The sequence below is a fragment of the Rhinolophus hipposideros genome, assembly GCF_964194185.1.
Source record: "Rhinolophus hipposideros genome assembly, chromosome: 12".
Classification (NCBI taxonomy): domain Eukaryota; kingdom Metazoa; phylum Chordata; class Mammalia; order Chiroptera; family Rhinolophidae; genus Rhinolophus; species Rhinolophus hipposideros.
This window is the reverse complement of record NC_138058.1, coordinates 68,161,190-68,174,981: the sequence shown is the minus strand read 5'-3', so window position 1 is coordinate 68,174,981 and position 13,792 is coordinate 68,161,190. Positions and strand designations below refer to the sequence as shown.

At 35.4% G+C, this 13,792-nt stretch overlaps 1 protein-coding gene across 1 annotated transcript in view; it reads left to right on the top strand.

Annotated features, from left to right (window-relative positions):
- The window catches only part of DDX1 (DEAD-box helicase 1), a 32,193-nt gene extending 18,874 nt beyond the window's left edge, over nt 1-13,319 (top strand). The window contains exons 16-26 of the mRNA XM_081068164.1: nt 729-818; nt 1,593-1,781; nt 2,437-2,488; nt 4,601-4,747; nt 7,937-8,028; nt 9,996-10,068; nt 10,223-10,295; nt 10,376-10,418; nt 11,279-11,374; nt 12,208-12,328; nt 12,986-13,319. Coding sequence (XP_080924290.1) covers nt 729-818; nt 1,593-1,781; nt 2,437-2,488; nt 4,601-4,747; nt 7,937-8,028; nt 9,996-10,068; nt 10,223-10,295; nt 10,376-10,418; nt 11,279-11,374; nt 12,208-12,328; nt 12,986-13,116 — 1,107 coding nt within the window. The 3' untranslated portion in view covers nt 13,117-13,319. The remainder of the gene's footprint in view (nt 1-728; nt 819-1,592; nt 1,782-2,436; nt 2,489-4,600; nt 4,748-7,936; nt 8,029-9,995; nt 10,069-10,222; nt 10,296-10,375; nt 10,419-11,278; nt 11,375-12,207; nt 12,329-12,985) is intronic.
- Nucleotides 13,320-13,792: the final 473 nt, after the last annotated feature.

Sequence of the window (13,792 nt, the reverse complement as noted above, 5' to 3'; positions counted from 1 at the left end):
ATACCTAGAGATAATCATTCTCACCAGTTTGGTACATTTTCATCCACTCCTTATATTTACGTAAATATTAATTTTATGTAGTTGAAATCAAGCTTTGAAGAATCCAGGAAATCTTTTTCTAATGTATTATAAGTATTTTATGTCATTGTTTGTAAATAATTTTAAAGGCCATCTGATGGCCTCTTATATAGATACTTCATGGTTTATTTAACCACTCTTGTTACGAGATATGTAGGTTTTTCTTTCCAAATAGTTATTTTTGTTTGTACATATTTTTTCACATTAGAAATTATATCTTTATATCATAAATGCAAAATGTGAGCTGTGTGAAAAGATATTATTGTGTTTAATGCGCTTGAGACATACTGCCAAATGATTTTCAAGATGGGTTAAAGTCATTTTTTAGCACAGGTTTTTGTTTCCGGTTTCTATGTTGAATATATGCTTAAGACGTGATAAAAGCTGTTAGCTCTTGTATTCATTCTAGAATACTGGAGCATGGTTTTTGGATTGTTTATTGTCAACTTTTTCATGTTTTAGTCACATGGGATTTAAAGTTGAATTTATAACTTGTTTCTAAATATCCAATAGAAAATAATCATTTAGGAAATTTGGGGATATGTATGTGTGTGAATTAGTTTCCATAGCTTACATTTTACATTTGTTTTAGAAAAGAAAGATTTGGGTACTGATTTAAAAACTTATGCTGTTCTTTGCTTTTCATGCAGGATGGGCTTCTTTCTCAAGGTTATTCTGATTTTATAAATAGGATTCACAGTCAGATTCCTCAGATTACCTCTGATGGGAAAAGACTTCAGGTATAAAATGACTAATGCATCTTAAAATACATGTAAATAATCATTATGTATTAATGTTTAATTTTTTTGTCTTACAGTAATTTACATCTTGTTTTAGTGTTTCCTGATTATAAAACATTTTCTTCAACACTTGATTAAATAGTGTACACAAAGGAAACAGGCTTAAAAGATGTTTTTAGAAATAAAGAAGGGAATTAGAGGAAATTACTTAGGTATTACAAAAGACTAAGTAAAAAGTCTCAGTTTTGTTTTTTTGCTCTACAGAGCATTTAGAGTTTATATCCCAGACCGTGGGTACTGTTTCCTAATTGAAAGAAAAAACATTTTGACCTGTGGAAAAACAGTTGTTTCTTCAGTAATTTCTTAAAATAGTACTCTTATTTTTTCTTACCCTTCTTAGAAAGAATTCAATAGGTAGAGGCTTTTAAGAGAAGGGGATAAATATAGTTTAGGTAAGTTTATGTTTTCTTATAAACTTAAAAGAAAAATATGATAAATCTAAAGCTTATAATGTTAGATCTTCAAAACCTTTTCATCTTACTTAGTTTTTGTAGGACCTTGAGGACTAGATGGCATGATTTCTCTGGCAGTGAGGGGACTAAAGCTGAGAGAGATTAACCTGACAGAAGTCATACCACTAGTTGGTGCTGCGGTCAGGCTTGAACTTGTCTTTAGATTCCAGGCTTAGTGCACTTTGTGCCCCACACCAGTATTCATAGGTAGGATCATTGTTACTATAAAAGTTTATCTCAATTTTGATTTTTCTATTCTTAGGTGATTGTTTGCTCAGCTACTTTGCATTCTTTTGATGTAAAGAAACTGTCTGAGAAGATAATGCATTTTCCCACATGGGTTGATTTAAAAGGAGAAGATTCCGTTCCAGACACCGTACACCATGTGGTTGTCCCAGTGAATCCCAAAACTGACAGACTCTGGGAAAGGCTTGGAAAAAACCACATTAGAGTAAGTGCTTTATAGTGTTAACAGTTGCGTATAGTGAAGCGTTTTTAAACTAGCGTAACCTTGGGCTCCTAGTGATGCTTAAAGCAACCAGATACTGTACCTAAGAAACCCATCACATTTACTGGGAAAGGGTAGGCTTGTATGGCATGGAATAAATTATGGACTCGTCTTTTATTCTCTCTCTGTAAAGCTGCTTTTGTGATCTTCCTTGGTACAATTTTTATAAATAGGATTACCTGTGTATAGAGATCTAATTTCAGATACAATGATTTCCAGTTTTAGTAGTGTTTTAGTGTCTTCCTGATGTGCCTTATTTTCCTGAAATCAATTTCATGTGTCCATCTTGTCATTTTCCCCACTGTTATTAGATTTACCTTTATATATTATAATAAGGGTATGTTTATTGTGAATACACAATATTCTGAAAACCATCTTTGCATTTTTATTATTTATAATGGATTAGCCTTAGGCCTGCAGTTAATAAAGAGATTTTCTGAATCTGAAGAACAGTTTTGCCTATACATTATAAATGCTGCCTAAAGGTAAATACAATTATCTCGCCAACATAAATAAATAAATAAATAAATAAATGGCACCTGTTCTAAATCATTACTTAACCATTCCTCACGCCTTTTTTATCCTCTCTTTTTGGTAGACGGATGAAGTACATGCAAAAGATAACACAAGACCTGGTGCTAACAGTCCAGGTAGGTTAAAAGTATCAACAAAATGTGTTGAAATTGGTTTGTTTTATTGAGGTTTTTCATTGGCCTTGAATTCCAGGAGAAACGTCATGTAGGTTCTTCTTATCAGGGAATTGGATAACAAAGGAAAAAGGTCTTTAGCTACAGCTTTGTGAAAGATACAGAAATGATCTGGAACTATAATAGTTTGATTTTTTTGAATCAATATCCATAACATAAAATTTACCATTTTAACCTTTTGTTTTTTTCCATGGAAAGCAGTAGAGCAAGGGATTACAAAGTTCAAAGAAGTGAGCATGCTAGAGTGTCTATAGAAAGTGAACCTGGAGGACCCACCAGGCAGTTATATTCCATGGAATGGCCTAGGGGATACACCATTTACCATACTGGTAATAAGGCTCTGTGAAAGGGGGTACCAGAATTAGTGTGGCTCTCCTCTGGAGGCCAGATTAACAGTAGGAGATGCTGTTTCAGAAATGGGCTCACTGATTGCAATGGGGATGTTAGGATGGCCCACCTCCCCTACACACACACAGACCAGGTGACGTAACGTAATCATCAGAAGCCAGGTAGATGCAGTTACTGTGATGAACAGCAAGGTCAGAGTGGAAAGAGGGTATCTATAAAGAGTTCCGGAGATAGTTGGCCTTCAGTCCCTCCAGAGGTGGAGCTGATGCTGATTGGCCCAGGCCCTACCCTAGATCACACTGTTAGCGTAGACTGAATAGCATGGGCCAAGGCCCCCAGGTGAAGACAGGCAGGATTAGTCCATGTGCTTAACGGTTACTGCCCACAACTTTTGGGACAAGATTAATCCTTCACTGCTCATTTTCTCAGTAGCACCTTTCATCTGCACGGGCCTCTATCCTCTGTCTTACCCACTTCAGATCAAGCTGGGTTTAACCATTTTAAGTGTACAGTTCGATGGCATTAAGTACACTACTACTGTGCAACCATCACTACTACCCTCTCCAGAACGTTTTCATCTTCCCAAACTGAAACTCCATGTCATTAAATATTTATCCGCTTTTTAAAAAGCCTAACTTTTGATCTTGATGCAATGAAGATATTACTAGGCAGAGCTGAAACAGTTGATTCAGGTACATAATGTTTCAGAAATACATGAAGATGCATCATGATACAGGTCAGTGCTTAGATGGATCTTAATTAAACTCATTAGGCTGCATGTCTGATGGCAGGTGTCTCAAGTGGATCATTCGCAAGGGTTAGGCGGCATTTGGTTCATGGTTAGATTCAGCGGTAGGTTTTTTGTAAGTATCTAGAAGGTGAATTATCTGAAGTTTTGATTAAAGAGAGTTTCTTTGAACTCAGTTTTATGTGCAGCTCCAAATTTATAAGGCATATGCCCAACTAGCCCTATTGTTGGAGAGGAGCAGAGACACTGCTGGTTCAAAACAATGCATCATCCCACTGTTTGGGAATACATTTTATAAAATAAAAATTTTTACTGCTTCATGTATTTTTCCTTGTAAAACTTGTGTTTAGTTTACTCGTACAATACAATTAGAGATGACCATAGAAACCTTAGAAATATTTTTGGTTACAGAATTAAAATTTAGTTTCACATTGAAAAATAGAGATTTGGAAGGTGGTGACTAAGACATTACTAACTAGGTTAGATGTATGGTTTTTATTCCATAAAGGGAAGCATGAACTTGCTGGTATTTAGATTGATTTAGAAAGTACATCACTTACATTTTAAGGGGGTTAAAATAACTGAATAAACATTTATTGTGCATTTAGGGAAGTTAATGCAAGGCAGAATAGGGTTAGTTTTCCATGAGAGGTCAGAACAAAGTTCTGTGTGGGTATATTTATTTGTATCTATGTGTGTTTTTCCCTCGTAAGAGATATGGTTATCGGTCTTTTGGTGCCCCACAAGCTGGCATCAAAAATATTAACAAAAACCAAAATAAAGGAATGAATGGATTATCTCACCATTTCACCCTATCTTTATTTCTTGTTCTTGTCAATAAGATTTGTATTAAAGCAGTATTTTAGGTGAGTTAAGCAGTAAGTCTGTTGTGTGTATTCCTGACAATTTGAGATGCAAATTCTTTATGTGTTTTGTTTTTTGTTCTTGTGGTATTTAAGAGATGTGGTCTGAAGCTATTAAAATCCTGAAGGGAGAGTATGCTGTGCGAGCCATCAAGGAACACAAGATGGATCAAGCAATTATTTTCTGCAGAACCAAAATCGACTGCGATAACTTGGAGCAGTATTTCATGCAACAAGGAGGAGGTAATGTTTCCTCACTTGAAATAAATTGTGTTCATTTCTTCATTTAATAGGTTATTAATCTCATGTTGATGTAGTCTAGCATGCATGCACAGAATTGAAAGCAATGATGGTGCATCGGAAGTGTTTGTGCTTATCCAGTACTTTTCTATGTGATAAGCCCTAGGAAGAACAATGAGCTCATTTTCCACACAGGTACAGTTTCTTTACAGGGAACATGAGTCACGGCATTTTTAAGGCCCTTATGTCATTTGGAAGAAGGGTAAAGTTATCGATTAACTTTACTGTTAAAATTTCAAGTATAGTCATTAAATAATAGAATGTACTCATATAACTTCTAAGTTAGTATATGAGGGAAAAACCTTAATCTATCAAAGGCTGAGAATGAAAGAGGAAAAAAATGAGAAAAAACAGAATGGTTAGAAATTACAGAGTAAGATGGTTGGTGGAAAAACCTGAATACAATGAGTGAACACTGTAATTTATACCAGTGGACTGAAGTCTGTTAAAAGGTATAAATTGTAGTATTGGATAAAATCTAGCTATATAGGTTTACAAGAAACATACCTAAAACCTAAGCACATTGCAAGATTGAAAGAAAAAAAAAATGAAACAATATTTATGTATATCAGCTAAAATATTGGCCAAAATTATTAGCTTTAGTTAAGTCTAGCAGTATTAATATGAGACAAGAATACTGTTAGTAGAAATAAAGAGTCATGATATAATAAAATATTCAATCTGAAACAGATGATTCCAATTTTATGCTTCCTATAAAATGCATCAAATGTATAAGCCAACATGAAAAAATGCCCAACATAATCACCTGTGAGGGAAATGCAAATAAAATCCCAGTGTGATACCACTGTACGCTCGTTGAAATGGCTAGATTAAAAATGGAACACTGAATTTCAGTGAGGATATGGAGCGGCCGGAGCATGTGTAGTGTTGGTGAGAATATCAAATAGTACAGCGACTTTGGTAAAAGGTCTTACAGTTTTTTATAAAATTAAGCATTGCTATCTTATGGCCTAGTAATTCAACTCCTAAGTATTTATCCAAGATAAGGAAAACAAAAGATGTGTGCAGGAGTGGTCACAGCAGCTTCATTTATAGTGACTCCAAACTGAAAACACTGAGTGATGATGAATCAATAGGGAAATGGCCAAGCAATATGTGAAATAGCTATATGTTGGCATACCACTCAGCAGTGAAAAGGAACAGACTACTGAGAGACACAATGAATCTCAAACATTATGATGACTAAAGAAGTCTTGCACAGGAGTGTATCCTGTATGATTCCATTTGTATGAAGTTCGGAACGAGTCAAACTAATCAATGATGGAGAAAAACAGCAACAGTGTTTGTCCCCAGGAGAGAAGTGGGGATTGACTGGGAAAGGGCGTGGAGCTACTTTGTGGGGTGCTGGTCTGCATCTCGATAGGGCTTTGAGCTGCAGAGGTGTGTGTGTTTGTCAGAACTCAGCAAACGTACACTTAAGGTGTATACGTTTCCTTGTAGGTAACTTTTACCTCAAAAGGAAAATAAAACCAAAACAAATCCTATACTCTAGTTGCTGATACACATGCTGAAGTGTGTACTGATATCTGCAGTTTACACTGAAATGCATTAAAAACAAAAATGAGTTAATAGGAGAGAGGGCTAGACAGGTACGTGACAAAGCAGGTTCAGTTAGTAGAGTTTAGGTGGTGAGAATATAGTAATTCACTGTTAGAATTCTTTCAGTTTTGCTATGTTTGAAATACAAGTTGGAAAAATATATAAAGTAAAAATTGACAGGTGTACAAGGTAACAGACAAATTCCTCTTTCATAGTGGGGAAGACTAGCATATATCTTTTTATAATTGATGTACATCGAGGAGATAGAGAACTCAAAAAAGATATGGAAAATTTGAACAATTTAAAAGTTTGAACTAATGGTCATATAAAGCATATGTTCCATCATCGCTCGTTACAGTGAACAGTTAGGAACACTTTTCCCCCCCAAGTCCTGGCAGACAGACTTGCTTGGTTGTTTTAGTCATAGCGACTGTTTTGTAATAAATATTTCTTCCTGTCCAGGTTTGTTTTGAGTGGAGGATTTGATTGTGTGGTTAGGAATGTTGTTGATCCAGCAGTAATATGCCTTAGCTCACTTACCTTCCTTTTCTCAATATTCTGGTTACCTCTGTTATGAAAACAAGTTTCCCAAACCATCACTAAAACTAGCATAACACAGTATGCAACCAATGCCAGGATTTAAGAGAGGGGAAGGGAGAAAGGGTCCCTCCCCTCTGCACAGGCACCTCAACAGGGGGAGTGTGGGAGTGTGTGTGTGATACGTCCCTGAGCTGCTTGAAACCGGCATGCGGTGAGACCTCAGCTTCACGCCTGCCTGCGGAAGTGCAGATTAGCTAGCCTTTTCCTCTGCGTAATTAGTTTTTGTGTTAGTCATTTTGGGGGGATATCTTTCAAAGTGAACTGTTTCCTTGAATTCTGTAGTTGTTATTCTGGGCTGTCTCATAGTGGTGCTAACAGATTCTGTTGAGTTCTAGAAGGCTATTTGCCCTTACTCTGGTCTGCACTGCGCTGCTTTTTGTTACTGTGTTTGGAGACTTTCTTTTTTAGGATTGGCTGCCTCTACCTCTGAAGTAGTACCTCTCCATTCTTCCTGTTTGCTGCTTCTTATTTCCTTTGGCCAGGAAACCAGATAACTTAAGTCGCTTAGCATGCCTTGAGGAGGGCAGGATTGTGGACGTGGCCTTTTAGTAAGGACCTGAACTTCATGATGCCTGTTTTGGTTCTTCAAGAATAACCTCTTTTGCCTGTTTTTTTCTGTTTGTTTTTTTCCTTTGTATGGGATAGGTAAAGTTCCAGGTAGACACATTTTTCTCTTACTAATGCGTATTGGTTGGCTTACTGCTTTATTAATCCTCTAGATTGAGATGGGTGATTTAAAATGTCCTTCAAAGCAAAATCAATTTTAATGCCCACGGAGTTCCATTTTAATGGCATTTCGCCTGTGACAGATTGTGGTCACCATGGTTTATGGCAAGTTGGGGTATAGATTTCCATGGAATCATATGGTACCATTGCAAGCTGAATTTTACTTATTTATTCATTTATTTATTTATTATTTTTACATAGTCTTAATGTTGTTCAAGATTAACTGTCTAATCTGCTTTTCACTAGGACCTGATAAAAAAGGACACCAGTTCTCATGTGTTTGTCTTCATGGTGACAGAAAGCCTCACGAGAGAAAGCAAAACTTGGAAAGATTTAAGGTATTGATATTTAGTTGACTACCTTTCCTTAGTACTTAAGAGGGGAGTTTTATTTGGTTTTAATCAGTTCCAGTTAATATTGTTAAAGCAATTCTTGTCCTAGAAATTTCAGACTACTTCTACCCTAACTGATGTATTCTCATCATGGCTGGGCTTAGTCATCTGATACGTCAGATAGTAAACATGTTCTCTGTCATGTTTACTAGCACAGCACCACTGTGATAGGAATTCTCAATTTAAGAAGGTTTTAGTTCAATTCTTTCGGGTAGATATTTTTAGAAGCATCATTGTATGGTTAAACCATGTCTGTGAGCCTTTTTAAAATATAGTTTGTAGTACTACCCATAGAGAACTTAATTTGTAGATTAATTTAAGACAGGAATCAGAATATGGTTTTGTTATCAGCTATAAAAAAGAATGAAATTTTACCATTTGCAACAACATGGGTGGACCTAGAAGGTACTATTGTTAAGAGAAGTAAGATAAGTAACATATGAGATGTCATTTATATGTGAAATCTAAAGAACAAAATAAACAAACAAACAAAACAGAAACTCATAGATACAGAGAACAAACTGATGGTTGCCACATGGGAGAGGGGTTGGGGGATGAGTGAAAAAGATGAAGGGATTAAGAAGTACAAACTGGTAATTAAAAAATAGTCACAGGATATGGAATACAGCATAGGGAATAGGGTCAATGGAATTGTAACAGCTGTATACGATGCCAGAGGGGTAGGAGATTGGGGGAGCGGGGATTATCTCTTTGTGAGGGGTATAAAAGTTAACTATTACATTGTTTTGTACACCTGAAACTAATAAAAAAAAAAGTCATGGGGATATAAAGTACCGCGTAAGAAATATAGTCCATAATATTATAAAAACTATGAAGTATAGAGTCAGATGGGTACTAGACTAATTGGGGGGATCACTTTGTAAATTATATAAATGTCTAACCACTATGCTGTGCACCTGAAATTAAAATAATACTGAATGTCAAGTATAATTGAAAAATAAAAAATAAACAATAAAAACTTTTTTAAAAGAATATGGTTTTGTAGAATTAAATATAGTTTGAATTGTTGGGAGCAGACCATCCCAGTTGTGTGCTTGTAGCACATGAGCAGGTTACAGACAGAGCTCTTGGTGTAGCTGCGTAGGTCTGGAGCCATTTAGAGCTGAAGGTCAATAGCCGCCACCCACAAGCATTGTCATCCAATTACTACAGTGCGTTTGCCCCACTGTATGGTACAGATATTTTCTCTCAGACCCATCATATGATAAAAGGTGAGAAGTACTGGCCGTAGGAATTTTGGATGATGTTTCCATGCTGTGGTTTGATGTGGATGTTAAACATAATCAGATGGCATCATTTCAGCACGGGTGCCACCCTTTGTGCCCTGGGCATTGTACTGGACCAAAAGTCAGGATGCCCTTCCCTCTCCTCCAGATCCCTAACTTTTGCTGTGCCCCGGGACACAGATATCCAAAGGCTAATTTGTGTTTGTTCGGTGAGCACCAGGAGGCACTCTCTATTTCTTCTCTTGAGGATTTTGTTGTCACAAAAACTGAAACCTCATAGTAGGATGTCGAGTATTCTGAATTTATTTTAATACAAGGGTAAAAATAATGTTTGTGAATTTGTATTCTGTTCTAGTTGATCTTTCTCTTACCAGTCAGAATTTCTAAAGATTAAGCCAAATTTTAGCAGTAGTTTAGTATCTTTGATGTAAGAAAAAAGAAAAGCAAAAATGAGTCCAGTCATTGATTTATTCATGTTGAATGTCATATTTCAGTAGATCATAACTTAAAAATTCAAGACTTGGTCCAGAGAACTATGAATATCTGGGCCTGTAATCTGATAGTAACAAGTTAGTTATTAGAGTTTTTGTTTAGTGGATAGTATTTGGGTTTATTTTTTAGTATACCTACTGTTAAATTCATTTCTCTCCTCTCTGTTCTCTTTAGAAAGGAGAAGTAAGATTCTTGGTGTGCACAGATGTAGCTGCCAGAGGAATTGATATCCATGGTGTTCCTTATGGTAAAAAGAAACTTTTTATGTCGGCAGATTGAATTTTATGTAATTTAAAATAAAACTTCTAATATGTTTGAAATATTTAGAACATCAAACAAGCTAATACGTTGGAAAGTTTTAGAAACTAATGGCAATTAGTAATAGTTGTTTTTATTTACAGTTATAAATGTCACCCTACCTGATGAAAAGCAAAACTATGTGCATCGAATTGGCAGAGTGGGAAGAGCTGAAAGGTAGGGCTGTGATTTATGTTTTCCTTTTTGAGCTTCTGTGCTTCAGGAATGAAATCTAATAAAGACTTAAAATCTTTCAGGATGGGTCTGGCTATTTCCCTGGTGGCAACAGAGAAAGAGAAGGTAATGTTTTCTGTGTTTTATTACAGTCATTGTTTATGTTGTCATTTTAGACATTAGAAATAAAAGCAGTTTGATTTTTCCATTTACATTTAATTCGGTTGCATATGCAATATAAATGAATATTTTTATGGCAGCCTTTTCTCTCTGTTTATTAAAGGGACAAATGGGATGAAGTTTAAAAAGGAAGATTTGACGTTGGGTGGTGAACACACAATGCAATATACAGATGATGTAACTGTACACTTGAAACCTATATAATTTTGTTAACTAATGTCACCACAATAAATTTAATTAAAAAAAAGAAAAAGAAAAAGAAAAAAATGCAACATGAAATTTTTCTCAATAGCGTTAATATAATTGTTTTCACCAAAAAGGGTTTAAACCCTCTCTGGCATAATGCCATAGAAGACTTTTTATTGGGGGCGGGGCAGGGGAAACTTGTAATTTTGATATAATTACAAATTTGCAGCAAAGTTGCAAGAATAAGGAACTCCCATGTACTCATTGCCCAAACTAGTTGTTCATTTTGCTTTTTGCTATTTGCTTTATTCTTACAGAAAACATTTGAACTATTCTTGATACACATGTTGATATAGCATTTTCCAATATTCAACTTTTCATCCTTGTTTTTATCTGAGAATTCCTTTCTATAACTGATATCTTTTAGAAAAAGGTTCGGATTTTTCTGAAAGAGAATTCTTTCAGAAGACTAATGAACTACTGAGTGGTGGTGGTAGTTGGATGACATACCGTACCTGCAGTCAATTTTTCTTGTGCCTCGAGGACAGGAGCTACGGAAAAACAAATTGAAAATAAAGATATCTCCAAACATGTTAATATTTTTTCCTCCTTTAATTTAGGTTTGGTACCATGTGTGTAGCAACCGTGGAAAAGGGTGTTATAACACAAGACTCAAGGAAGATGGCGGTTGTACCATATGGTACAATGAAATGCAGGTAAGATAAAGTTTATTAAATTAGTAAAATAGTCTGCATTTATCTATAAAAGTTGTTCCTTGGCGTTTATCTCTTGTCAATTTTGAGGGAAAGTATTGAGTAATTGATTATAATCTTAACTGTGATTTGTCAATTGTAACTTGTGAATTCACCTCTTCAGAAATATGCTGTATTTTGCTGTGTATAATGTTCTCCCATGTATAATTCGCACCTATGTTTTTGACCCAAACTTTCAGGGGAAAAATCTTCTGTTTTAATTTGTTAATTCAAATTTTTATTTGTTTACATTTAGGTACTCGTTTTTTGTATTATAAAAGAATTTCAGCTTTATTTTTTTAACATATTGTGGTACAAGAAATTTTATGTAACAAATAATTACAAAAACACAAGAACAGACACAAGGTACAAGACATTTTATGTACTGGTAACAAATTTACAATATTTACGCATCATACTGTAGAAGGCCAAGAACTCTTCATCGTTGCAAGTTCGTCGTAAGTTCAACAAAACAGATTATCGTATTCTAGGATATTATTTTGCATATGGCTATCGTTACTGATTTCTAAAATTACACTTCTAATTCATAAGCATAAATAAAAGAATTAAAAACATTTATATAGATACGGAATTAGTACTATCCATGTATAATGCACACCCTTATTTTTCCCTCACAAATTTGGGCAAAAAAGTGACTATTAGACATGGCAAAATATGGTAACTTCCATTTATATTAAGTATTATAGCCTTCCTGGTTTTATTTAATGCTGTTAAAATGCAACTGTCAAAATGAAATTTTTATTTGAAAATGCTTTAATTTCCTCTTCCTTTCTTAGTTGCTGTCTGAGATGGAAGAACACCTGAACTGTACCATTTCTCAGGTTGAGCCAGATATAAAAGTACCAGTGGATGAATTTGATGGAAAAGTTACCTATGGTCAAAAAAGGGCTGCTGGTGGTAAGCTTTGAGTTACTTTTAATTCAATTTTAAATGTGAATGTTTCCTTTTTGAGTGTCAGTTTAAGAAGAGTCGCTTTTTTTCATCATGTTAAGTGTGTGTTCTTAGTGTATTGATGATTCCCTCCTTATTCTCAGCACTTTGCCCATATCTGTCTTGCAGCATTCCCTGTGTGATCTGTATGTGAATGGAGAAGCAGCATAGCTGTTTCTCTTAAGGTCTTAATGTCATGAGAATAGTTGGACATTTATAGAATTATTAGCAAACAACAGTATAACGGTGATTTTGAACAGACAATCAGGAGCCTTTAACTTAATTCAAGTGATAACCTGGCATACTATTTCCTTTGCCTGGAATGCCTTTAGCTCATTCTGAAGATTTTTTCAGATTCCAGCTAAACTAGTGGTTTTCCAAATCAAGGAAGATGATAGGGGAAAGGTGGGTAAGGGTATTGGGACAGCTGTTAGTGAGGCATAATCATTGATTTATATTGATGTAACATTTTTAGAACTCTGAGTTTTTGATATAACTTGCACAGTAGTACATTTTTATTGCTAGAAGCAATGTGTAAACTGATATAATAAAACCAAAGTATCGCTGACAAGTTATTTCAAGCATGTCATTTACATTGCATTGTAATTTGTGTGTGTGATGCAGGTGGAAGCTATAAAGGCCATGTGGACATTTTGGCACCTACAGTTCAGGAGTTGGCTGCCCTTGAAAAGGAGGCGCAGACATCTTTTCTACATCTTGGCTACCTTCCTAACCAGCTGTTCAGAACCTTCTGATTTTAACATTCGCTGAATCCGATTTGAGTAATAAGTCTGTAGTCTTACAACTCTAAAACTGTTCTACTGCTTCCAAGCAGTAGTATATATAGTAACTTAAGCTGTTAATGCTAACTCTTGCATGTCAAGAAACACGAAACATTAGTCCTAGGAATTCTCCATAAAATAGCAACCTAATGAAAATAATAAATTTGATGACTGTATTTTCATGGAAGTTTGTGTCTTATTTTAATGTTATTTGATAGTTTTTCAAGACTGCTATGTGTTTATGAAGTCAAGTTGATGGGTATGTGAATTTGGCAGAGAACCTGTGGGAGCACAGGTAAATATGCTAAGGGCAGAATTTTTCACAGGAAGTGGTCCTTAGGAAATGGAAACACTCTTGAGACAATTATGGTTACCTGCGTGTATACTGAAGCTAGATGAGGGGTGTAAGATGAGAGGAAACTGGATGATTCCAAGGTAGAAGGACATCTTGGTTTGTTTGGAAGCCTGGAGTCTTTTAGGCCGTTAGAAAAGGTTCTGTGCCTGAGCAATGATGACGGATTTGGTGATGGTGATAGTGATAGTGAAGAGGTATCTCCGAAGGTTTACCTTCTTTTTAAGAGCCTTTCTTTCCAGAAGATACGTACCAACAAAGATAAAACTATTCTGCCGCTCCTCCAAGTCTTAAACA